General features: G+C 41.1%; 2 protein-coding genes across 4 annotated transcripts in view; both read left to right on the forward strand.

Moving 5' to 3' along the window:
- The first annotated feature begins 11651 nt into the window (after positions 1-11651).
- timmdc1 (translocase of inner mitochondrial membrane domain containing 1) lies at positions 11652-17439 on the forward strand. Its single transcript, XM_076303665.1, has 8 exons — positions 11652-11662; positions 12148-12370; positions 12590-12755; positions 12977-13065; positions 13267-13334; positions 13481-13559; positions 14992-15102; positions 16839-17439. The coding sequence occupies exons 2-8, from the start codon at positions 12174-12176 to the stop codon at positions 16981-16983; spliced, it is 855 nt and encodes a 284-aa protein (XP_076159780.1). The 5' UTR covers positions 11652-11662; positions 12148-12173; the 3' UTR covers positions 16984-17439.
- A 77-nt stretch (positions 17440-17516) lies between these two features.
- The window catches only part of LOC143142635 (glycerol kinase), a 29518-nt gene continuing 23020 nt past the window's right edge, over positions 17517-24014 (forward strand). For all 3 annotated transcript variants that reach the window (XM_076303662.1, XM_076303664.1, XM_076303663.1), the window contains exon 1: positions 17517-17905. In XM_076303662.1, coding sequence (XP_076159777.1) covers positions 17813-17905 — 93 coding nt within the window. In that variant the 5' untranslated portion in view covers positions 17517-17812. The remainder of the gene's footprint in view (positions 17906-24014) is intronic.

Raw genomic sequence — 24014 nt, forward strand, 5'->3', positions numbered from 1 at the left:
GCATACTAGCATGTTAGCATGTTAGTTAGCATTTTTAGCAAAACTGCTAAAAATGATTAGCTAAGTTAGCTAAGTCACATGGTTAGCATAGTTAGCATGCTAGCATGTTAGCATGCTAGTTAGCATTTTTAGCAAAACTGCTAAAAATGATTAGCTAAGTTAGCTAAGTCACATGGTTAGCATAGTTAGCATGCTAACACATTAGCATGCTAGTTAGCATTTTTAGCAAAACTTAGCTAAGTAACATGGTTAGCATAGTTAACATGTTAGCATGCTAATTAACATAGTTAGCATAACTACTAAAAATGATTAGTTAGGTTAGCGAAGTAACATGGTTAGCATAGTTAGCATGTAAGTTAGCATTGTTAGCATAACTACTAAAAATGATTAGCTAGGTTAGCTAAGTCACATGGTTAGCATAGTTAGCATTTTAACATTGTTAGCCTGCTAGTTAGCATAGTAATTTGGTTAGCATTATTATCTTTGTTAACATAGTTAACATAACTGCTAGCAAACATTGGAGCCATTCCAACTGTTAGTTATCGTCAACTATCTGCCTAAATAATTTAACCATTTCAATTATCAACCTATTTAACTGTTCAGTCATTCCAACTATATTAAACCCTATCTACCAAGCAAATAATTTAACCATATGAACGCATCATATTTTTGCATTTTCATGCACTGTATTTCCTTCAGGAAATGCTTTTCTAGTTATTATTCTAACGCAGCTAATGCAGCTTCAACCGTTTAACGTAGAAACTTCATTCAAACTATGTTACGTAGGTCTTACTTAGGACATGTGAGCTTTGTATTTTTCAACTTTGTAACTTTTATACTTTTTAAACTATTAATTAAAAACTAATCAAAATTTCCCCATTGACTTAACATTATGATTATGACATCACGATACGGCCGTTAAGCAATTAGAATCCTACGGCAGGTGTTCAGGCCACCTGGATCAACTGCCAGTCTCAGGCTTTAAGCATACAAACTGGCCCTATTAAGACTACACATCCTGTTCAACTGCTTCCTCTGCCAAAAACTGAATTATGTGTCTTTGCATACACAGCTCAAGTTGTGAATATCTTACAAATAATTTAAAGTTCTCAAACTATGAGAAATTTATGAAGTGCTGAAGTGGTCTGAAATGACCACCATTCTAACTTTCAGTCACCTGATGAGAACTTTGTGAACTCTTTGTATGAACATTTGAACGAGTGAATAAAATATAGAAATAATTATCCCAGAAAGTCCCAGAAATATGACTTGAATAGAAGTTAGTTAGTTATTAACAATTAATTGATAAACTTTTAAAATACTTTGAGCACTGATGGCCTCTTACATTGTTTGCAGGTAGGCCTACATTTATTTCATTCCGTTTTCGATGGCAAACGCAAAACAGCGCCAAAACAACCACCTGTGGACAAAAAGAGAATTACATGTGTACTGTTAAGGCTCTGGCATGGTCGTGCGTCACATTTGCGCGTGTCCAAGACGTGCGTCATTTTTGCCGTGGACGTGAAGCATACTCCAAATTCTGCTGTCCTGAATGCACTTTAAATCGTTAAGGTTAGCGCCTGCGCACTACGGCTTAACTGTGATACTCTGCCCCACCAACTGGGGGCGGTACGTCGAGCCTGAAAGTAGGACACAACCACCAAAGAAGCCTGAAACGCATGAAGAAAAGAATAATGTGGGATGTGCGAGCACTCAACGAAGGAAGAGCTGATGAAGGAAAAAGCACCACGAGTACGTTCGCCTGTCTGCTGGGAAGTTTGATAAGCTGGCCCATCGCATCGCTCCATTTATCATCCACCAGAACACACCTGTTGGTATAGCTGAGAGACTAGCTTAGCCTACTTGCGTACCATACGACCGTAAGACTCCCGCGATATTTTAAGGCCATGTGACATGGTGTCACGGTGGTAAGTCCCTCCCCGGCTGACAGAAGTCGGACAGAATTTCTAACCAGTATGCATTGCGTCCATCCCAGTATGCATTGTGTTCAACCCAGCATGCATCACATCAAGTCAGATCTGCACAGATCTGCCCAAGTCGAACCAAGGGGGCAGGCGAATTCCCGGAAGTAGAAGAATCGACGTAGGCTGGAGGGACCACCTCTCTGCTAACTCCCATAGAAGTCCATTCATTGTAAGATTTTTTTGAAATACCATAACTTCATATAACATATATCATGTGCCGATATTGTAGCTTCTGTGTAATCCACATAAACACTACAAAGGCTAAACAGACTCCACTAGCTCGTCCGTAACGTTGGTTACCCGTAAGAAGAACGGTTAGCTTGTTCGGTTGGAGGGAAGCTAGCTTTGACGTAATCTCTCTTTCGCGCCGTAGGGAGATAACCGTATTGTTTGGATAAGAAGCTCAGTCCACCTTGCCTATGACGGTAACTCATAAGCAAAACCTAGCATACACGACCGTATGTTAAGGTAAAGCATTACACAGAGGGAACCTAATAATAATAAAAAAGTAAACCTAATTTTTAAAAAAAGGGCACTAATCATTTCAGAGGTTTTCGATGGATTGACCGTAGGTCGGAAAAGTGGAAAAAAGATTAGCTTCAAGGCTAAAACTTTGTTTTGTTTTAGCATGACTGTTTTTGAAGATGATCATGTAGGCTATGGTAGCTTCAACATTAACTCGACTTGGTGAGGATGATATTAATAATAATACATAAATAAATGTTTAACTTTGATGACTTTGAAGGCGAAGGAAGTGTAAGAATAATTTCTGTGTATCTATCATATGAGTTACAAGATTCAGTTCGATGGCTAACGTCACGAAGTTAAGTGTGAGTCTGCGCAGTACTGGGGGGACCAACTGAAAAATCGTTCTATTTGACTCAGTGCCCTCCCATTGAAAACGACGGAGTCTGTTCGTCCATTTCTTTTACTGTCTATGAGTCGAACTCCCCTAATGACTTAACTATGGGAGGCCAAACAATTCAAAAGCTTAAGCAAAAAAGGACACCACCCATCCAGCTGGACGGAGCTAGCGACCCAATTGGGCAGCGCGGCGCTATCCGTTCGAACTAAGTTTATGCAAAACAGGACACCACCCATCCAGCTGAACATAGCAAGAGATCCAACTGGGTGGCGCGGCGCTATCCATATTGGAACGTTTGACCATAGCGAGAGATCCAACTGTGCGGCGCAGCGCTATCCACATTGGAACGTTTGGGCGGCGCTGCGCTATCCACATTGGAATGTTTGAACATAGCGAGAGATCCAACTGGGCGGCGCGGCGCTATCCATATTGGAACGTTTGAAATTAATGAATAAAAAAAGATTACAAAATCTTTTCTAAAACGGTTACTATAAACATATAGCAAAATGTCATAAAAATAAAGTTACAATAACGACAAATTGAATGGTTTATTCATAGATAATCATTCATTGTTTCACCAAGAAATATTTCCTCTATCAGAGTGGTTGCCAAGCAACGCCTAGACTCAAGACGGGAGATTCTTTAGAAAACACAATCGTACGTACCCCATAAGTGTAGAACTAGGCCTATTTAAATGATCGATATACAAAAAAATGGCCTTGCAGTGACTTGAAGAGCTGTAAACCGTTTTTGAGGCTGCGTGTACAAAACCGCTTGGAGCTCCAGTGAAATTTTTATTTTGCGACGAGAAACTGTAACACAGCTAGTTTAACGTTGTTTGAGTTTTCTCCCCAAGTAGGCTAGTTGAGTTTTCTGTAGTAGCCTAGCTAGCTAGGCTGCCTAGTTCTTCACTGGTCTGAGCTAATGAGCGAATTACCTAGTGAAGTAGCTGGGGGTCGCGACAGCTTAAAAAAAGTTTGAAAGTTTTCTAACTTATCTCCAGTCTAACTCATGGTGGGCTTGTTAAGTAAGTTAACCACAGCATTACCTTCACAGTAACCCCATAATGCGAGTGATCATAATACAATTTAAAACGTGACATAAAGTCCTGCAATAAATAACCAGGCTTATTGAACTCATAAACGAACATCATTGTCACCGTGCTGAGAATACAACATTAAGATGCTAGGCTAAAGAGCTAAAAATGAGATTCAGACAGATAGGACCTGGAATGGTTGTGTCAGAAAATAGTAATTTGATCAGTGATCATGCATCAGCGCAAGCTTGGTTGGAAACTTTATGGGGATGGGGATTTTACACGATCCTTCATCACTGGGCTAGTGTGCCCTGCTGTGTTACTGTACTATGACCGTGCTGATGCTAACAGCTGCAGCTCCCTCAAATTCTTTCTCATGCATATTAGGCTAGCTTTTGCCAATGAAAATGAATGCATAATAAAAAGTCCTGCTGAAGAAACGTTTACGATACGAACAAACGATGTTATCGAGATCAGCTTCACTGCTGCAAGTAGCCAACGTTGGCTGTAATATGCTTCGCCATAACGAACCAGCTAGCTTTGTGATAACAAAATCTTACCTTATTTGTTTAGTCTGCTGAAAGTTATCCACATATCAAACGATTAAATCCACATTTGTTTTGGGGAAGCAGTCGCACTATATCCCACTTTTGCTACATCCTACAACAGGGCTATAGATTAAAAGCTGTGAATTGCCCCACTTCATTATGAGTTGTTTTCATTGATAATAATAGCGTAGCCTATCGTTTCAGTAATCTCCCAGTAATCCCATGTTTAAATAAATATATATCTGAGTCGTGATCAGTTTGATGGGAATGTACTTTGTAGCATGTGACTTTCTACACACATTGAAAACATTGCAATCCTGTTATTGATATTTTAGGCAGCGCGAGATGGTTATAGCGCAACTTGACTAGGCGGTGTCTGTGTTGGCCAACTCGATAGCGCAGTTGTTGGACAGCGCGCGATGGTCTCTGGTTAGCTCAACTTGACTAGGCGGTGTCTGTGTTGGCCAACTCGATAGCGCAGTTGTTGGACAGCGCGCGATGGTCTCTGGTTATGTTAGCGCAGATTGAATAGGTGGTGTCGGCCAACTCGATAGCGCAGTTGTAACATTGGACAGCGCGCGATGGTCTTAGGTTAGCGCAGCTGGACTCAATAGCGCGAAGTGCAACTGAATGGGTGGTGTCTGTGTTGGCCAGGCTTTTGATTTGTTTGGCTCGCCATACTTAACTCCCTCTCTCTGTAGCCTCCCCAAGGTGACGTAATGCAATGCATTGTGGGGGAAAGGAGAATCACTTCAAACGCTGTGAAATAGTAGCTGCTTTTTCGTATTATATTCCGTTTTGTGATACCCAACAACATCAAATACAATGGATAACAGTTTAATTGTTTATTATCAACAAGCAAATTGTGCAAATTTGTTGGAAAATGAACCCTGCAACACGGCCTTTAAGCTTAACTTTCTTAACTTTTCCCATTCATTCTCTATGGTAGTTCTTAACACTACGGATGCAATATGCTTTTGTCCACTACGCATGTTGGCGCTGTTGCGCTGTTGAGCTGCTTTTTAAAAATATTGGCAGCCATCTTTGAATCATTTGTTGTGGTTGGCGTTACAGCTGACAGATATCAGACTGACTTTTTACTCTCAGGTAAGTTTGGTCTAATTACGTGCTATCCAATGAATGAAACTCGGTATATTTTTGGATACTTTGTCTGATATTCATGATTTTACGTGATATCTTGTTAGCGCCGTACTGACAGTAATTCTCTGCCACCAATTGGCTAGGCTAGCACCGCTTGTTTACATTCAAGTAGCTAGGTTCAATCTCTCTGAAAAATGCGTTTAAAATGCGATCAGACTATTGGTTTTACATGTTGAGACCTTGGAGAATGTACTGCTACTGTGTGGACTCGAAATGTAAAGTGCAAATATGCTTTAGATGCGTTAGAATATCAACCACGATTAGCATGCTAGCAGCTAAATGCATTGAAAATGAATGAGCTACCAATCGCCACTGTAAAGACCTGACGATCACTGGAAATACTTTAAAAACGTGATCAGACACCCTAGCTCACTTCTTAAGACCATAGAGATGGTGTTACAACAGTTTGGAGTTGGAATTTGAGGTGTAAATATGCTTTTGAAGTGTAAACATGTCAACCGGGAATTCCATGCTAAAAACAGTGATGAATGGATTATTTTTGTTTACTACTTTTACGAGGGCTGGGAGTCTCTGTAAATGTATTTAAGCCCTCATCAGATAATCTGGCTAGCATGTTTAGACCCTCTAGATGTTTTTACTACATTGTGAAATCGAAATTCGAAGTCTAAGTATGCTTTAGATATGTAAATGTGTGTTAATGAGTACACCACTATCAAACTAATAGTGATAGGCTATTATTACAACTCCAGGGATCTGTGTGTCTTCAAAATGGATTCTGTATGGTGTGATTTAAATTGTTTGTCTTTTCATCGTAGAAAGTTGCATCTGTGTCCCCCTGTAGGTTTGAGCCCTCGTCCTCCCAACTGACCCTGTGGCTCTCCGCTGCAGCAGAACTGGCCCTTGAGTACCGCCAGAAGGGGACCACTACCTAGAACAGGGTACCCGCGGAGTTTTAAAAGTATTAAAAAGTATTAAATTTCATTTTCCTAAATGAAGGCCTTAAAAAGTATTGAATTTCACCTCAAAGTCTGGAATTTTTTCACGGAGGTCTTAATTTTTCAAATGATCAGTAGATTTAGTCTAATATCCTCACGTAGTGTAAATCAGACAAGGATTAAAGTTCTCCGTCGTACGATGGATTTCCGTCAATTTGATTTTAGAAATGTCATATTTGATCCGGTGAGAGAAAAAAATAGGAGGGGGGTCTATCACCTTTTCTTTTCCTTTTTTTAAGGCAACTACAAATATTAGCTCCGATGAATGAATGTGTGTGCTGGTAAATATTTAAAGACCTAATAGTGTTCTTGAGAACTTTCTGTGTCTCAGAGACCGCTCAAGAAGATACGTCAGCCATGAGTTTTGCTTTGTTTATGTTGTAGCTACACGCTTGTCTCATTGGCCTGGGGCGGTTGCTTAAAAAAAAAAGAACACGTCTGGAGGACGGTCAAAGTTGGATTATAGTGACACCATCCTATGGACACCATCGAGACAGCTGATGAGGTTGCCCAATCCGTTTAACTTTTTTGGATATGATATTGTGAGCTCTATGTGCTAATTTGGAGGCTGTGTTCTTTCCGTGCATCAATGTAGCCTAGACAATTTCTTACTATCGCGAACTCTTGTCAGGGGAGGTCATTCATTTTGGGTGTCACCTATGACTTGAACAGATAGCCTGCTGCCACCCGATGTAGCCTACTATTATTGTTACAGTTTTTGATCAATGGAACTAACAGTATGTGTAAAGCGACGCAATATAAACCGTAGCCTATGCCTATCCTGTCTGTTTTCACAATTTGCGACGGAAGGTTTTGACTGAGCATGTTAACATAAAATAAAAATATCGCGAACTGTTGAGTAAGGGGGTCAGTCGTGTTTGTGACGCACAGACAGCCTTGTAGCCTATTTAGCTTAGGCCTCATTTTAACGACACTAGGTTGTGAGCGTATGTTGACAAAAAATAACCATGCAATTAAAATAGTCAACTTTTGCTATTATTAATGTATAGCACAAAACCATAACCAGTAGGCCTACCAGAACCTCGCATATTAGCGTCATGATTTGTGTGCGTCTATTTGGCAAGGCCACTAGCTGTCATGGATGCGTTGCTAAAGTCAAGTTTATTTATATAGCACATTTCATACACAGAGGTCATTCAATGTGCTTTACATAAACATCAACGTGCTTTACATAAACAACAATAAAGTAAGGCACAGGTCAAAAGTTAAAAAATAAATGGAGATGGGCGGCTGTTGGAACTAACAAGCCATGGTGTAAAAAAATAAAGTGCCAGGGGTTTGCTTTTGCGCGGTTTGCTGCAAGAAAATTGTTCATGGATGCAATAGGAAAATGTTTTAGCAAGCCAACAATCAGAAGACCGCCATAAGGTTAACGTTCTTGCACTTCAGGACATCTTCCCTACCTGGTGCAACTAGCCACCACGACAGAGATAGGCTACGTTTATCTATGGCTGACCGTGTTTGCGCTCAGAAAATAGGCTACACATGTTCTTTCATAGCGCAACACGATTGTCGTCATCAGATGCGCAGACCTCCTGCATGAGCGCACACAGTATTGCTGCTCATTGGAAAACTTGAGTTGTCTGTAAAACTCAAAATTACCATGTTTTCATTAAATGCAGATGAGGCAACAAATGGAAATATGAACAATATCTAGACTGTTCTGATTCATTACTTTGATGAGTCTTGCAAACTTGATTTTATAGATTTTACTTAGTGTTGAATTGCATAGTAACAAGAAAAAAATCTCCCCTTTAAACACTTTTGGCCTGAAGTAATTAAATAAGTTAAAGCCTTGCTACAATATTGCTGCAGTAGAAAAGAACAGCAATGGCTTATCAGCAATGGTCAGGGATGGTATTGAAATATTGTTTTGTTCAACAGGAAAACTCAATCTCAATCAAGAACACTCTCAATTCGCCTTATTCACATGGCGGCCATTGGTGGCTAAAACGAGGCTACAGGGTACACAAACCATAGGATTGTTATGTTCTATGCATTCACCTGTAGGTGGCATTAATTACATAGTAACTTAGTACCCTGTAGCCTCGTTGTGGTGTTTATTTGGTGCTTTACTTTGCTGTTTGCATCTTTTTGTACATTAAAAAACAATAGGTCGTGACCGCAAAAGGGGTGCTATCTCTATAGGTAGATATGAACAACGTATGACTTATGGCCTGAAAAAAGTTCAGTCAAACGATTTTTTTTTTCACTGATTTTTTTTTTAATCCCTGAAATCAACTAGGTTCTATTCCGTGTAAACATTACGTCATGTTACTACCGCGACAAAGCTTTGCGTTGCCACTGCACTGCTGTCATGTTCATGTTGGCATGTTCAAACACTTGTAAATAGTAATTATTTGAGGTTTAATCTTACCTTTAATATTATTTATTCTATCCAAATGGGTGCGATGTAGGTATTAAATTTCATCTGAAGTGGTATTAAAAAGGTCTTAAAAAGTCTTAAATTTAGGTCTGACAATTCTGGGGGTACCCTGTAGAAGATCAAGAGGGTGGACAGGGTGTGCATGGAGGCAAGGGACACAGTGGCACTGAAAGGAGGCAACCCCAGAGCGGGATGTGCGCAGGCTGATGGGTCGGGCGCCGATACAACTATGTGAGCTAAATCAAAGGGTACTCTCCCAATGGTAGGTCAAATGTTTTAGCACAACGCTGTGGTCATATTCAGTTACCCGCTCTAAGGACTGTACATAAATGGTGACATTTAATTATTTGTACAGGTCCGTCAGAACACAGAGGGAGACAGAGAGGACTGTGGTGGCACCTTGACCAGGCACTGCAGACGGGCTCAGCAGGGTCGACCCAGAACCCAGCAGCATCGGCAACGTATCGTCCAGCAGCAGTGGACCCACAGCCCAGCAGCAGTGGCGGTGTATCGTCTGACAGCAGCGGCCGGTTCAGCAGTGGCGGTGTATCGTCTGACAGCAGCCGACCCAGGGCCCAGCAGCATCGGCAGTGTATCGTCCAACAGTAGCTGACCCAGGGCCCAGCAGCATCAGCAGTGACAGCAGCGCACCTAGGACCCAGCAGCAATGGCGCTGTATCAGCAGCGGACCCAGGGCCAGCAGCAGTGTCTAAGTGTATCGTCCAGCAGCAGCCGACCCCCCCCCCCCCCACACACACACACACACTTTGCCTTCTTCAGCTGGTGTTCATTTAGTCATAGAATGCTGTTCTCCAATGTTCTGTAATTTTTTGTATCACTTAATATAATCCTTAATATAGTCTTACCATGTCATTGTCTTTTTTATATATTATTGATTGAATGGACATTATTGTTTATTTTCGCTTTTTCCCTCATTTTCATTACTTATTTTATTAGGCTATTGATTGAATTGTCATTGTTGTTTAGTATTGTTATTCTCCTTATTATTGTTTGACCAACATTCTAATCTGTTTCCTGTTAAATTTTAAATATTATGTTGTTTATGTATGTGTGTGTCGCTTTGGACAAAGGCGTCTGCAAAATACCATAACCATAACCATAACTTAAATCTTTAATTTACCAACTTTTATTACTTTTTAGAGATGATTTTATCACACACACACACACACACACACACACACGCTGTCACGCACACAGGTGCACGCACACCTTCACACGCACACACACACACACAGGCTTAGACACACACATCCACACACACTGCCTGTCACGCACACACACACACACACACACACAGAATGCTGTTTTTTTGAATCAATGTTCATAACTGTTATCTGTAATTTATAACTTGTTCACAAATAAAATGGAACCTTTCTTCTGAAATACTACACATTGCCTTTCTTTTTTCTTCTGGAAGACATTAATGATAGTTAAACAAAAAATAAGAGAATAACTGGAAAAGTACTCTCCTCTGCAATGTTGCATTATATTATTATTATTATTCTTATTGCAGTATTTTACTGTGCTGAAGGAGCAGCATTTCTTCCATCAAAAACAAATTATATAAAATATTAAGTTATATTTTACATTTACAGTTTGGCCTACACACGCTACAGCGTCACGAGACTGTCATAATGGATAGAACACCGAGCACTACGGTAATCAGCGCTCTCTAGCACAATGGACTAGACGTCGCGCTGTGCAAAGCACTTGAAGCATTGTGCCAGCGTCGCAGGTTGTAATCCTGCTTCATGACGTGACCACCGCGGTCTCCCGTTAATTTTACCAGTGTCCGGTAGTCAGTGCAATCGCGAATCGCGAGCGAGTGCGGGCAGACGGGCGATCTCTTAAGAAGCCAATTGCGTGACTGTTTCTAACTGTTTGCTGTCTGTTGCGCTGTTTACTGAGGGCACTCATATTAACCACTGATATCAATTGCAACAGCCAGAGAAATAAAAATCATTTTTTACGAGAAGGGGGGCCTTTGGCCTACACACGCTACAGCGTCACAAGACTGTCACAATGGATAGAACACCGAGCACTACATTAAACAGCGCTCCCGTAGCACAATGGACTAGACGTCGCTGAAGCATTGTGCCAGCATCACAGGTTGTAATCCTGCTTCATGACGTGACCACCGCGGTCTCCCGTTAATTTTACCGGTGTCCGGTACACTCTAAAAAATGCTGGGTTGAAAACAACCCAAACTGGGTTGTTTTCAACCCAGCTGCTGAGTAAAATGGGGTCCAACACAGCATTGGGTTATCTTAACCAAGCAAATTGGGTTACTAAATTTAACCCAACAACTGGGTTGAAATTTAACCAATATGTTGGGTTATGTTGACACAACTGTTTAGTTAAAGTTACATAGTGTTTGGGTTATGTAACCAAATCCCCAAAAACTACTGGTTGATTTTTAAAAAACTCTGCTTGTACAAACTTTTAATAACTCAAAGTTTGTATTTACTTACTTGAAAGTCACACCTTCTGTTAACAGCTTTAGGCCTGATATAGACAGTCTATATGAAATGACCATCAAAAGCCATGCAATGAAATAAAACATAACCTGCCTGGTGAGTCGCTAAGTGTCCTTGTAATAGTCCTCACTCCCGTCCAGTTGGTGGCGATAATGCTCTAACGTGGTTTGCTGTATTATAGCAAGTTACGCAAAGAACAGCGACCGGTAGGACAGTTTTCTCAGTAGCTTGCTGTTTGATAACACTTTCATTGTATTTTCATTATTACTGTCGCCGTAATTAAGAACGAAGTCGCGGGAAGGGGAGAGGGCTCTTTTTTAATTGTAAAGCTAGAGGTGTTGTGTAGAAGCATGACTAATTACTCATAAATGAGCGCTGTCATTGAGATACTCGGTGATGACAATTGCTAACACAGGTCAAGTGTCTTGTTTGCTTGCTCGAGTGCTTCAGGTAAAGATGTAGTGTCGGGTTATGGTCTTGTCAGATTTTGGGTTATCTTTTGCCCTGTCTGTTCATAGAGGCACCCATGATATGCTTCTCAAAGTTCACATTTATGTGTGTAAATAGCATGTTGATGAGGACTGTGGAGGAGGGGTGTGTGTGTTTTCGTACAGTTGTTTTGCGCGAACATTCAAAAGACCAAATTAATACACTGTAGACGTGCATCACTGATGCGTTTATGTGTCAACAGGGGTGTGTCCAGTTCCTTTACTCATCATGGATCTCCCTAATTCCACGTGTGGAGACGTCAACACATCTGTGCCACAGAAGCTCAGTGCCAGAATATTCAGTGTGTTCTCATTCCCTCTCCCCTGCGTCCAAGCAGCTGAAAGTGCCCCTCTGCCCACAGTCATAGGCAAACCAGAGTTTCCTGACACGGGCTGGGACCGCATCAAAGATCTCTTTGACACCAGGTGTGTGAGAAAGTCCGCTGGTGTGGTCTTTGGCTTGTTTGTCATGTGTGAATAGTACCTCTTGTCTTTTTGCGTCACCTGTCACAAGGTCATTAACGACCACAGTATTTATCAGTAACTCCTGAGGTTTAGGCCTACTGTATGTCTCAAGTAAATTTTTTCGGAAGCGTTTTCCAACCTGAGTCCCTCTGTCCCTGTTCCTCTTCTCCTCCCTTGCAGCGATGGGCAGCAGTATTCGGAGGAGGTAAGGAACGTGATGAAGAGCGGGCTGACGGCAGCGTTGGTAGGGCTGGTGTACGGCGGGGTGCCTGGAGCTCGACACGCTCGCCAGCGCTTCATCCAGCTCAGCCAGGCCGAGGTGTACAGCAGCCGCGTCGAAGCTGTGGTCAGCACTGATTGATTTCATCATTGGGTGTACTGATTGGTAATATTTCTAGTAGTAGTAATATTTGCATTATTGGTAATAGTAAACCAGTATTAGTAGCTGTAGTAGTAGTTTTATGCTAAATATTTGTTTGCAACAAGAGTCAGCCTGTATGATGACACAGCACCTGTTCTTGCATGTGTGAATGAGTGGATTATATTTGCTTGTTTTCTGCTTCTCAGCGTTCAGCACATAATGCTGCGATTAGGGGCTTCCTGCGCTATGGCTGGAGGTGGAGCTGGAGGGTAGCTGCTTTTGTCACGCTCTTCAAGTGAGTAACTAGAGTGAGTGAGTGTGTGTGTTTGTGTTTGTGTGTGTATTTGGATATTAGAGTCAGTAAAGTGTATCTTCATGCATTGGTTTTCTCAATGCTATTCAGTATTACAAGTACAGACCTGTTTGTATTTGTGTTGTATGTTTATGAGAATGTATTTGTATTTATGCCCTCACCCATGTTTTGTGTGTTTTACAGCACTGTGAGCACAGGCCTGTGTGTGTACAGAGACCAAAATTCTCTGGGTTACTATGCAGCAGCTGGAGGTGAGTCTGAAACAACCAGCCTGTGAACTGGGTTGTTTGTTTATTCTCATGTAAGGTGGAGGCATTTTGTGAACAGTGTGTGTCTGTGAAGAGTGTTTTATGTTCAGGTCATTATGTTCATGTAAAATGTGTGCGTTTTTCCCCAGCTGTGACGGGAGGATTGTTCAGGTTGAGTTTGGGTCCAGCGGGGATGCTGGCCGGATCAGTCATTGGTGGACTGCTGGGGTGAGCATCAGTCTTTTTACACTCCTGGCACCATCAACAATGTCTGCTCTGAAGTTTAGTGTTGACATGTTTAGTCAAATGTCAACATAGATTGAGGTGCCCAGGTCTGAAGTGGTCTAATGACAGGGCAAACTTGACCACCTATTTGAGAGGACTGACTCAGTCCACAAAATTTGAGGATGAGAAATTCGGTCTGGAGTCACTCCATTGAGAAGTGTATATGCCTGGATGAGCAACAGTGAGCACGTTTTCGTGCCGGGAATAAACCGTTTTGAAACCGTTTATTGCCCAAATTCCGTTTATGTCGATATTCCGTTTAACCTATTTACATGCTAGTAGAATGTCACATTTTGAGCATATTCCTGTTTACATAGCAATCGACATAATTCCGAATAAGTCAGCGACGCAGCCCACAAATAGGCTCCCAACGTCATGACGTAAATCTTCGCTGGTGGAATTCACTCTTTTGGCTGAATGATATAACGTCTTCAGGGTGTTCCACCTGTATTTCACTTGTTCAGGCGTATGTCGATAGCCAGCCTCATTAAGTTTTTTTCAAATCTTTTTAAAAATGTCGGTATTACAACATCTTCTTCCATCGATGAACTCCATGACATTTGCATGATGGCAAGACGTAAGTTTGTCTACTCGTGTGTGTGCGTTGTTTCGCCAGGAAGTGAGAGATTGGTTCATTTTATCCTAATTCTGTGCGAATTGAGCTAGGGCGTGCAAACGGTTTATTAGTAAACCGAATATGGCCTTTTTCACTTTATTTCAATCAGAATAAGGTGTTTACAAGACACACATATTCGGTTTATTCCCAATAAACTGATTCGAAACCGTTTATTGGCTGCATGGAACCGCGCTCATTGAAGCAGTCATACATGTCAACTGAGTGTGCTTGAATTGATTTGTTTACAACAAAATCGCTGCCATGGGAGAAGCGAGATGTTTAGATTTCATTATCGGCTCTGTTAGACAAGATATTGACAGTGCAATAACTTTAAAAGACGAACAGAAAACACTGATTAAGGCATTTGACATCCTCAGATTTTGTGGGCAGGGTAAATTTGGTGTGGCTTCCAGGCTAGGTTGAAACATGCCCCATAAGCAAATCCAAATGGCGTGTTACCAGACTCCGATTCTGATAAGAATTTGAGTTTGGCTACGCCAGATTTGAGAAAAACCTCTGTTTTTTGTCTTAATGCCATGGTTTTATTATTACATATCCTTGATGTATTCCAATTTCATTTATCACATACCATTTGCCAAGTGAGCTCCCAAAGTGTTTATTCTGTGTGGAAGTCAAATTCATTTGACATGTGTCGAGTCTTAATGACCATGGACAATGTCAGTCTGAACTAACATGATTTTTTAAGTCGCCTCTTGCCGATGTGCATCCAGTCTGAGCTAATTTGAGAGATGATTTCAGGTTGCCAGCCGGTGCGCTGATTGCGGGCGCGCAGAAGCTTGGTGGGGAGACGCTTCGAGAGAAGAGGAGGAGAGAGCGCAGGGAGCTCTATGACCTCAAGGTGGCAGAGTGGTACGCTCATTCACATCCATCGAGTCTGTCTTCCGTCAGTGTTCTAGAGGTGTTTTAAATCATACAGACCTCGGTTGAACAGCAAAAAGCCCTCAATCATAGGAGACTGAGGGCAGGAGATGAGCCAGTAGCTGAAAAGGTTGAGGTCTCAGGTTTATTAAAAGATTGATATACATTGCCACTGTAGCCAAAACTATGCTTTAACTCAGCGGTTCCCAAACTTTTTTCCCTGCGTACCACCACCTACATCCTGACTCGGCTCGCGTACCCCCACCATCCGACACATAAAAAGTAACACATTAACGTATTCCAGGCATTATGTTTAATTAGCCGCCCTACATGATAAAAAATTGTAATACACGTACCACAGTTTGGGAATCCCTGCTTTAACTTAATGACTTAGGTTTGATTATTTGATTGTTAACTGAATTTATATGCAGATGATCCACACCTGTCGTACAAAGGAGAAAATATATTGTTTTTACAATGGAGGAATATTTGCATATTTGCTGTTCGATTATTTAAAACTGTCCCTACCAGAGGACTTTGGACAGAGGCTGGCTGGAATGTAATGTAAGACGGTCTATACATTCACACAAAATGTGAAACATCCCTCTGGTTTAGCAGGTTTTTCCAGAAGTTTCTGTCATTGTTGTAAATCAGGGAAAGTGTACAGTATCATATCGGAGGGAGTAAAGGGAGCGGCTTCCTTATACATGAAAATGTACACATGGTGGGAATACTCTCCACCATTAAAATAGTTAATGTAACAATGGGGGACCTGGATTAAGAATCTAACACACCCAACTGATACCAGTTTGACCCATAGCATCACTTCAGCATTTCAGTTTGGAGAAAGGTATTATGTTTCTGTGGCACAAGAGAACCAGAGTGTGGGAATTAAGTATTAAGTCGTATTGCCATTAGGGACAGGTGCAGTGGCAATAATGTATGTAAACGTATGCAAAGAATGTTAGCCTAGTCTTCCTTCAGTTCAGCTATATTCTAGGGCTGTCTGGTGTGAATGCATCTCTTGAAGTCATTCCACAGCATCTCTGTTGGTTAAGATTTTCTTTTTTATTGAAGCTATTATGTGTAGATTTACATCTGTGTCCACTGTGTCCTTTTACCTTTACTGAGCCTCAGCTGGCAGACTGTGACCCTAGCAACATCCTGTAGGACATAATAAACTTGGGAATTCATTTTCCCCTTACAAATGGCAAGCTGTCCAGTCCCAAAGACAGCAAAGCAGTCATAAATCATGATGCTCTTCTCACTGTTCTTTAGCATTGGGATGTGTTTTTTCATGGAGAAAGGGTATAAAAATAACTGATTGTGCAGTGTAGTCAGTGTTTTACCTATTCGTTGCCATTGTTGCCATCTTAGTAGGACTCTTTGCGACAGCGGCAACCAGAAGAATAGTCAGTTCATTACTTAATCATTCCAGTTGCTGATGGTGAATAGATAATGTGCTGACTGCAGAAACAGTCCTTCTTTATACAATTGCAAGGGTAAAAATACTGTGTTTTGTCTGCAGGGACCATTCCCACAATTGCATAGAATTTTGAACCTAGTCAATTGAAGATCAGACCATATTTTAAGACAAATTCATACCTAAATGCAGGTTATTCCAATGGGTTCACTTACTTTTCCTTGCCATTGTATATGTATTAAGCCTGAAATTAAACTTTGTGGACTGAAAGTCGGTTGATCATAACATTTTTTTTTATTTGCAGGTCTGCTCGGCTCCAGCTCACGGATGATGTGGTCGGCGAGATCAGTGAGCATGTGAAGGACCCAGCCTCTGACCAGAAGAGGATTAGCGAATTACTAAACCTCCCCAGGAATAAGCCTGCAGCCCCTGAACCCACGGGCCAATGAGTATGGCCATGGGTAACTTCTTACAGACTGAATAAAAATGTCTGAGAATAGGCTTCATTCATCATGTGGAAACAAACATGCAATATTATAGAGGTGTGTCTGAGCCGGACTAATGGAAGAGAACTCACACAGAGACCTTAAATGTTAAAGGATATGATGTCCATGGCTCATTCTAAACCTCCTCTCACATATCAAGGCCACGGGGGTGTCCTTGGCTGTCAACTGTGCTGGACTTCAGTGTATGTAAAGGTGACGGTATGAAATGAACACTGTCAGTGTGAGAGGAGATGACCTGTCCTGTCACAGTCCTTTTTCTCATCTGAATGTCACTAGCCTGAAAATTTAAAGAGGACTAAAGAATGATTGAGCTCAATAAGATGTGTGAATGAATACAGTATTTTGCCAATAATACATGCCCAGAACATACATGCAAATAAATACATTGTTTAAAATACATTGCTAGTCTACTTGCATTGAATGAATACTGGCCCAAGACCAATGAAAATTGATTGATGTATCGATTGACTAAAGTGTAGACACTGCTGAATGATACTCCAAATTGTACAGGACCTACCCAACCGCAATGTATTACACAAGTGTGTTAATGTCAGTTATAATGGCTGGTTTGTTACAGTCATAAATGACACATTAATGATTTGTGGTGCGAATAGGTTCATTTTGGCCCTCCCATCGCACCTCCTACCTAATTTACGTCATCATCCTGCGTCACCGGCTTTAGAGGTCCGTGTGTGTGTGGGAACGGGAGGAATTAAGAAGAGTTTGCCGGGTGTTCCGGGTCAGCACTCGAGCATAAGGCCGAAGAGTCTCCATGAACGGCAGCATGGCCGCCTCTCGGGACAGGATCATGTTGGGGCCGCTTGTGGCGGCAATCGACCAGGGCACGAGTTCCACGCGTTTCCTCGTAAGTTGCTGTTGTATTTGCTTTGAATTACCAAGATGATACCACCAGAGAATGTCTAATAATCCGTAGACGGGCTCTGATACCACCGACGTTACCGCAGTAAGGTTAGCATGGCGCGAGTGGTGCGCTGTGTCCTCTAACGCTAGGAAGTCAAGGTAGTCCAGGATGTCCGTCTGTTGGTGTGTGTGTGTGTGTGTGTGTATGTGTGTGTACGTGTGTGTGTGTACTCGCGTGCCATTCCATCGTGTCCTAAAGATTGCAGGTCTTGCTTTCAGGATTATGTGTACTGGAAACGATATCAGGCCAAGGGTTCCGTGCAGTGGCGTAGCAGTGTCACACTGGCATCTCAATCACTCATTAACCACCCTGGAGCTTTCCATTTAAAGACGGACAGAATAGATACATCCCGCAGAGAAAACAATTCACTGAAAAGATGAATTGACTCATGCATGCTGCTAATACAACATAGGAGACAAAGAAGGCAACTAGGCTAATTGGTTATTAGGTAACTGGTTAGGCTACTGTTGTTTTAAATTCTGACTGTGATGTTTCACGACCACCCGTCAGAGCCCTTAACGTTAGCCATTAAGAAAGCAAACAAACAGAAAATTCTAGGAAACAGCTGACAGTTCGAGCTGGTTATTGAAGTAGGTGTGTCCGAGGGTGTGTGTAGCGGCAGATGAAAGGGAGGTACTTTCATGTCATTCCAAAGACGGATTCCACAGCAGAATTGGAGGGAGTGGTTGAAAGCTATTTAATACAGTCTATGGTTGTTTTGAAAGCAACTTTCCCTGAGATACTTTTAAGATTCATTCAGAAGTTTAGGTTAAACCTAAAGATTGACTGTGAAGGACTCCTCAGGAGAAAAAGGGCTAGGTCTCAGAACAGGGGACTAGAAATTATAGCCTTTTAAATGAGTATGCCTTGTGGTGGTGGGTAGTAGGCCTGTTTGCATAGTTGGAATTCCTCAGATGTTTTGAGTAAACACCTGGTTGTGTTTATACATATTTAATGCTGTAAACAGTTTAGCAGTTTAAGAAATTAGTTGGAAAAATATTCTAGATAATGTGATTTTGGCCAAACATGGCATATCTGTTATATGGCACCACCATCTATCCGTTCTATCAGTGCAGCAGTGCAATATAAATGTGTGCCCTACATTAACTGATTAGATTAGATGATTAGACAACAGAGCTTTTTATGGGGTATTTCTGTAGTATTGTGCTTAGATGACTTTGACCCAAGATGACCCAAGAGTTACCCAAGGTATTTGTTATTGTTCATAGTGGTTAGTTTATGTTGTAAGGTTGTACGTTCTGTCAAAATATCTATTAAATAAAATATTATGGAAACCTCAGTCATTATGTAGAAAGTGTTTGCTCTGTGTTAGATCTGAGACCACTGGAGAAGAGTGCTTGATGGTGTTTTGGGCCCCCACCGTTGACTTCAGGGTCAGGGTTAGTATTAGGGCCAATGTACCACTCTGCCGTAGAGACTTGTTACCCAGTTCCCTATGGTCATGCAATCGCTGGCCTGTAGGGGACTTGCCCATTGCCACATCTCCCTTGGCTGTGTCCATTGTCATTACTTGTGAATTAAACTTTGTGGTCAACGGCAGCTTTCTCGAGTCTCAACGTGTCTTCCTGGATCAGGTTTTACCAGAATGCTATTTTTAGTGTGCTAACTGAATTTTTATTGAACGGCTACTGTGGTTTTCCACAGGCAGCACTGCCTTGAAGTTGCAGATGGCAGCACGGCCTTGCCTAACCCTGACCCTAACCTAACCCTTGCACCTCGACGGTGGGGGCCCAAAAGACCATATATCAAGATGAATGTAATCCGAGAATCTCCCTCAGCATGATAATAGGGACGGTTGTCAGTTTGGGAGGTGTGTCTCGGAGAGGAACAGGATTGGTCTTTTGGTGGGACTGGTCTATAGTGATCAGTGAGACAGTTTCAGGGGAAGAGGAGGGTTTGTTTCAAGTTCAAACTACCAGCTGTTGTAAAGGAACGCATCAGGGCATTCTTGTTTTGGATTGTGTCTCGTCAGTCAACATTGTCCCACTGTTTCTCACTCCCTCTGTTGGATTACATAATGTATGCATTCATAGAACTGCAGAATGCATTTATATTGCTGCATGATGATGAAAGGCATGATTCATAGGGGTGGTTGAGAAGGATGTCATTCATAAGCCTGTGGAATGCACTAGGTCTGCCACAAGAGCAGTTTGAACAGGTTCCAAACTATGTAGTAGCCTAGGCCTGTGTGTTGTGATTTTGTTCTATATGATCTGAGATCAGAAAGTGAGCACCAGCCTAGCCAGTAGTGATACTAGGGGTGTAACGGTACACAGAAGTCACGGTTCGGTTCATACCTCGGTTCGGACATCACGGTTCGGTACGAGTTCGGTACAATGGAGGGAAAAGCAAAACAAAAATGCAGAAAGCATTTTTTTTTTGTACATGTCTCAGGCTGTACCACCTAGTGTCATACAGTCTCTTCCCTGAGCTATCTGAACAGCCTGAAGTGTGTAAGATGTAGTCTAAACAGTACAATAAGTACCCAGACTCCATCTGTAACTTGTAAACAAAATAAGACAATCAGCTATAAAACTGAAAATAGGCCTACAGCATCTCTTATTTCTGAAAGTGCAAATTACATAGAAAAATGATTTTTAAAAATCCACTTAAGCAAGACCTTCAACATCTGTGTTTAGTTGTATATGGAAGGGTCTACAATTTGCCTCAATATTTTTTTGTATTGTGTGTAAAGTAATAATCTAGCCTACTAACTGTGAAAATATCACAATATTTTGCCTTTTTTAAAAAAAACGAAATTGCTCCTTTTATTTTATAAACAGACTACAACTAGAAGTCACGTGACTTTGCCCTTTGACGTTAACTCACCGTAGCATGGTTTGTTTATTAGCCTGGTTAGCGTTGTCACTTTATTTTGCTGTCTATGCACTTAACACTACCAGCTCCTCATGTGAGAAGTTACAAGTTACCCCTACATAAAGGTAATTACCACGCGATTTAAATAGCTTTCTGTCATTACGAAATCATTTAATTTAAGCCATAGGTTTTGGCCCTATTTGTATGTGTATCCAAAGGCTGCTGAAGCGCAGGGTAAGTTTTTTCCCCTCGTTTCAGTGATTGGTAGCCTACATCATCTGGGTGATGGCTTCGAATATGTGTAGCATTTTTTCCACTCACATACCCAACAACTGCTGATCAACGCCGACACACAGTTTCATCTTATCCACCACTCTTTCGCCTGTACTAACGTTACTGTAACTGAAGTTCTCAAACTTGCGATCTTAAAGAGACCAGCGGATCCTCTAACTCTTGTGGGTCTAACCTTAGTGCTGCTAATGACTGACGGACTCGACCGACGTCCTGACAAAAAAAAACATAGGCGCCAATCAGAGCTTCAGAGCTAAGGCGAGGCTAAAGATTAGCGTTAGGTGTCGCTAAAGAACTCCCGTAACTCTCGCTACTTAACAGTAATTGCGCATGACATTAATTAATCCGCACACGAGTTTTATTTATTTTTATACCGTGTATTCTCCGTGTAAATTCATGCACCGAACCGTGACGCCCATACCGTTTCGGTTCAATACGAATACATGAACCGTTACACCCCTAAGTGATACACGGATTATTTCCTGTCTGGACCTGATTTATTAGGAGATCCAATCCGACCCTCCAAATATGACCCGAACTGACCCGCAAAGTGCACATTTTAGCAAGTGTACCGGTTTAGTAAGTGTACTGCATCCATCATAGCCAAGAAAAGACGAATACAGATGCAGCCCTTTTTTTAATTCTTGGGACAATCCGACAATCCGACGTAGTCAGTGTAGACTTACACACACTTCAAACTGGCTATTGCAATGTAAGATTCTGTGCTAAATAGGGTTGCAAAATTCCAGGAATTTTCAAAGTTAGAAACTTTCCATGGGAATTAACGGGAATATACGGAAATTAACGGGAATTAATGGGAATAAACTGGGTGTTTTTAATATGGCAAGTTAGTCTATAACAGGGAACTTAAATGTAGTGGACAAAACCCCATCTTGCAGAATAATATTAGTTAAAACAACCTGATTTAATGCAATTTCAGTCAAATTTCTACCCTGCACATACGTCAATCCCATGCACACAGCAATCAGCATAGGCTACATAAAGGAAACCTATGGTGCGTTCATGTGCATGGGGAAAATAAATTCCCAGTGAAAATGCCCAGTTATGGGCTTGTCGTCACTTTTGTCCTCATTCAAATGGGTGTACGTCATTTTGCATAAGCTGTAATGGGACAATTAATCTGTCTGATTAAGCTTGACAATTTATATATAACTTACATAATCTATAAGGTTTGGTTGGGGTGGTATTATATTTTTATTTGTTTTACCATTTCTGGGATTCTAACTGAACAAAATGATAGTCAGTCAATGTTCCAACCAATTGGATTTTGTTGAGTAGCGTGGTGTCTCTTGGGCAGTTTAGTGGTTTCAGTGTTGCTAGTTTAGCACGCTAGTAAACCATAGGCAGAGAATGGGATTCCCGCTAGCATGGTAGCTAGCTTTGTATGCTAAGCTAAGCGAAAATACGAACAAACAAATCATATTGCTTATTACGAAACAAAATGTTAATGTCTGTATATGAAACAGTAGGAATTACCAAAAATTCCCAGTTAATTCCCGTTAATTCCCATAATTTCCTTTAATTCCATGAAAGTTTCCAATTTGGAATATTTCCAAAATTCCCCAGCTTAACTTCCCATGGAAAGTTTCCGGTAAGTTTCCGGAAATTTACCGGACATTTTCCGCCCCTTTGCAACCCTAGTGCTAAACCAAAAAATAAGCATATCATCTTCCTCTTTCTTTCTCTCTGCCCTCTTCTCTTCCTCAATCTCTATTTCAAACACGTACGCACATATAAAAATCCACGGATGGGCTAACACCTGTCTGATTTGGTTGCGTAGTATTATGCACTGTAATTATAAGCAAAATTGAACTAGAAAATGTAATTTCGAGGAAATTACCAGTGCATGAAAATATAAACATACTGTATATTAACATAAAATGTAAAACAAACTTTTAATTGGAAACAGTTGGCAGGAGTCATAGTTGATAACAACTGACAGTTGAAATGGCTGAACAGTTAAATAGTTGAGTAGTTTAAATAGTTAAATTATTTAATAGTGAATTATTGTAGTGAGGACATTTATTTTGAAACAGTTGTGGGCAGAGGAAATAGTTGAACAGAATATGTAGTCTTAAGAGAGCCAGATTGTATGCTTAAAGCCTGAGACAGAGTATATAGTTTAAAAGTTGAATGTAGATAGTGTAATGGATGTTGATAGACAGAAAGTTTAATGGATGTTGATAGGCAGATTGTTTAATGGATGTTGATGGATAGTTTAATGGGTGGATAAGTGAATGGTTTGAAGAAGATGAATGGATAGAAAGTTGGATGGAATGTGCCTTATATCCTTGTAGAATGAAGATACATGGAGTGAGTTGGCCTAATTGAGCAGAAAGCAGTTGATACAGTTGCAATTAGTTTAACTGGCTTTTTGATGGGGCCTAGTTGAGCAGCTGGAAGTTGATACAGGTGCAAATCAAGTTAATTAGCCCATTGTGATGTCATAGTGCCCATGCAAAGTCTATGGGGAAAAATAAGCTTGTTTTTTATTAATATGTCAAAAAGTATAAAGTTTAAAAAAGTGAAAAATACATTCCTCAAGTGTCCTTTTCAAGACCTACGTTACAAAGTTTAAACTAAGTTTCTACGTTAAACGGTTCAAGCTGAATTAGACGCAGATATTTGGTGGGAAGAATAATAATAAGAAGAAGACTTCGGATAACAGAACAGTGCATTTTCATGCACTGTAATTAGCCAAAAGTAAAAACCAGTCGCCTATGGAGAGATGCGTGGTAGACTATTGTAGTGTGGTAATACAAATGATTCACAGTGTAAGGACATGTTGTTAGTGCATTTGAGTCAGAAGGAGAAGGTTGAAATCCCAATTTAGCTTAAAGCAAAGCCTATAGGCGATCACACGCACTTGGATTTACAACTCAGAATTTAGCAAACGACCCAC

Source organism: Alosa pseudoharengus, unplaced genomic scaffold (assembly GCF_046254945.1).
Source record: "Alosa pseudoharengus isolate Yale_2024_CS ecotype anadromous, Long Island Sound unplaced genomic scaffold, YU_APseudo_1.1 YU_APseudo_1.1_scf_24, whole genome shotgun sequence".
Classification (NCBI taxonomy): Eukaryota; Metazoa; Chordata; class Actinopteri; order Clupeiformes; family Clupeidae; genus Alosa; species Alosa pseudoharengus.

Coding starts and splice junctions, on each gene's coding strand:
- timmdc1 (XM_076303665.1), top strand. CDS start 12,174: ATGGATCTCCCTAATTCCACGTGTGGAGACGTCAACACATCTGTGCCA. Junction 13,335..13,480: donor TTACTATGCAGCAGCTGGAG/GTGAGTCTGAAA, acceptor GTTTTTCCCCAG/CTGTGACGGGAGGATTGTTC. Junction 13,560..14,991: donor GTCATTGGTGGACTGCTGGG/GTGAGCATCAGT, acceptor AGATGATTTCAG/GTTGCCAGCCGGTGCGCTGA.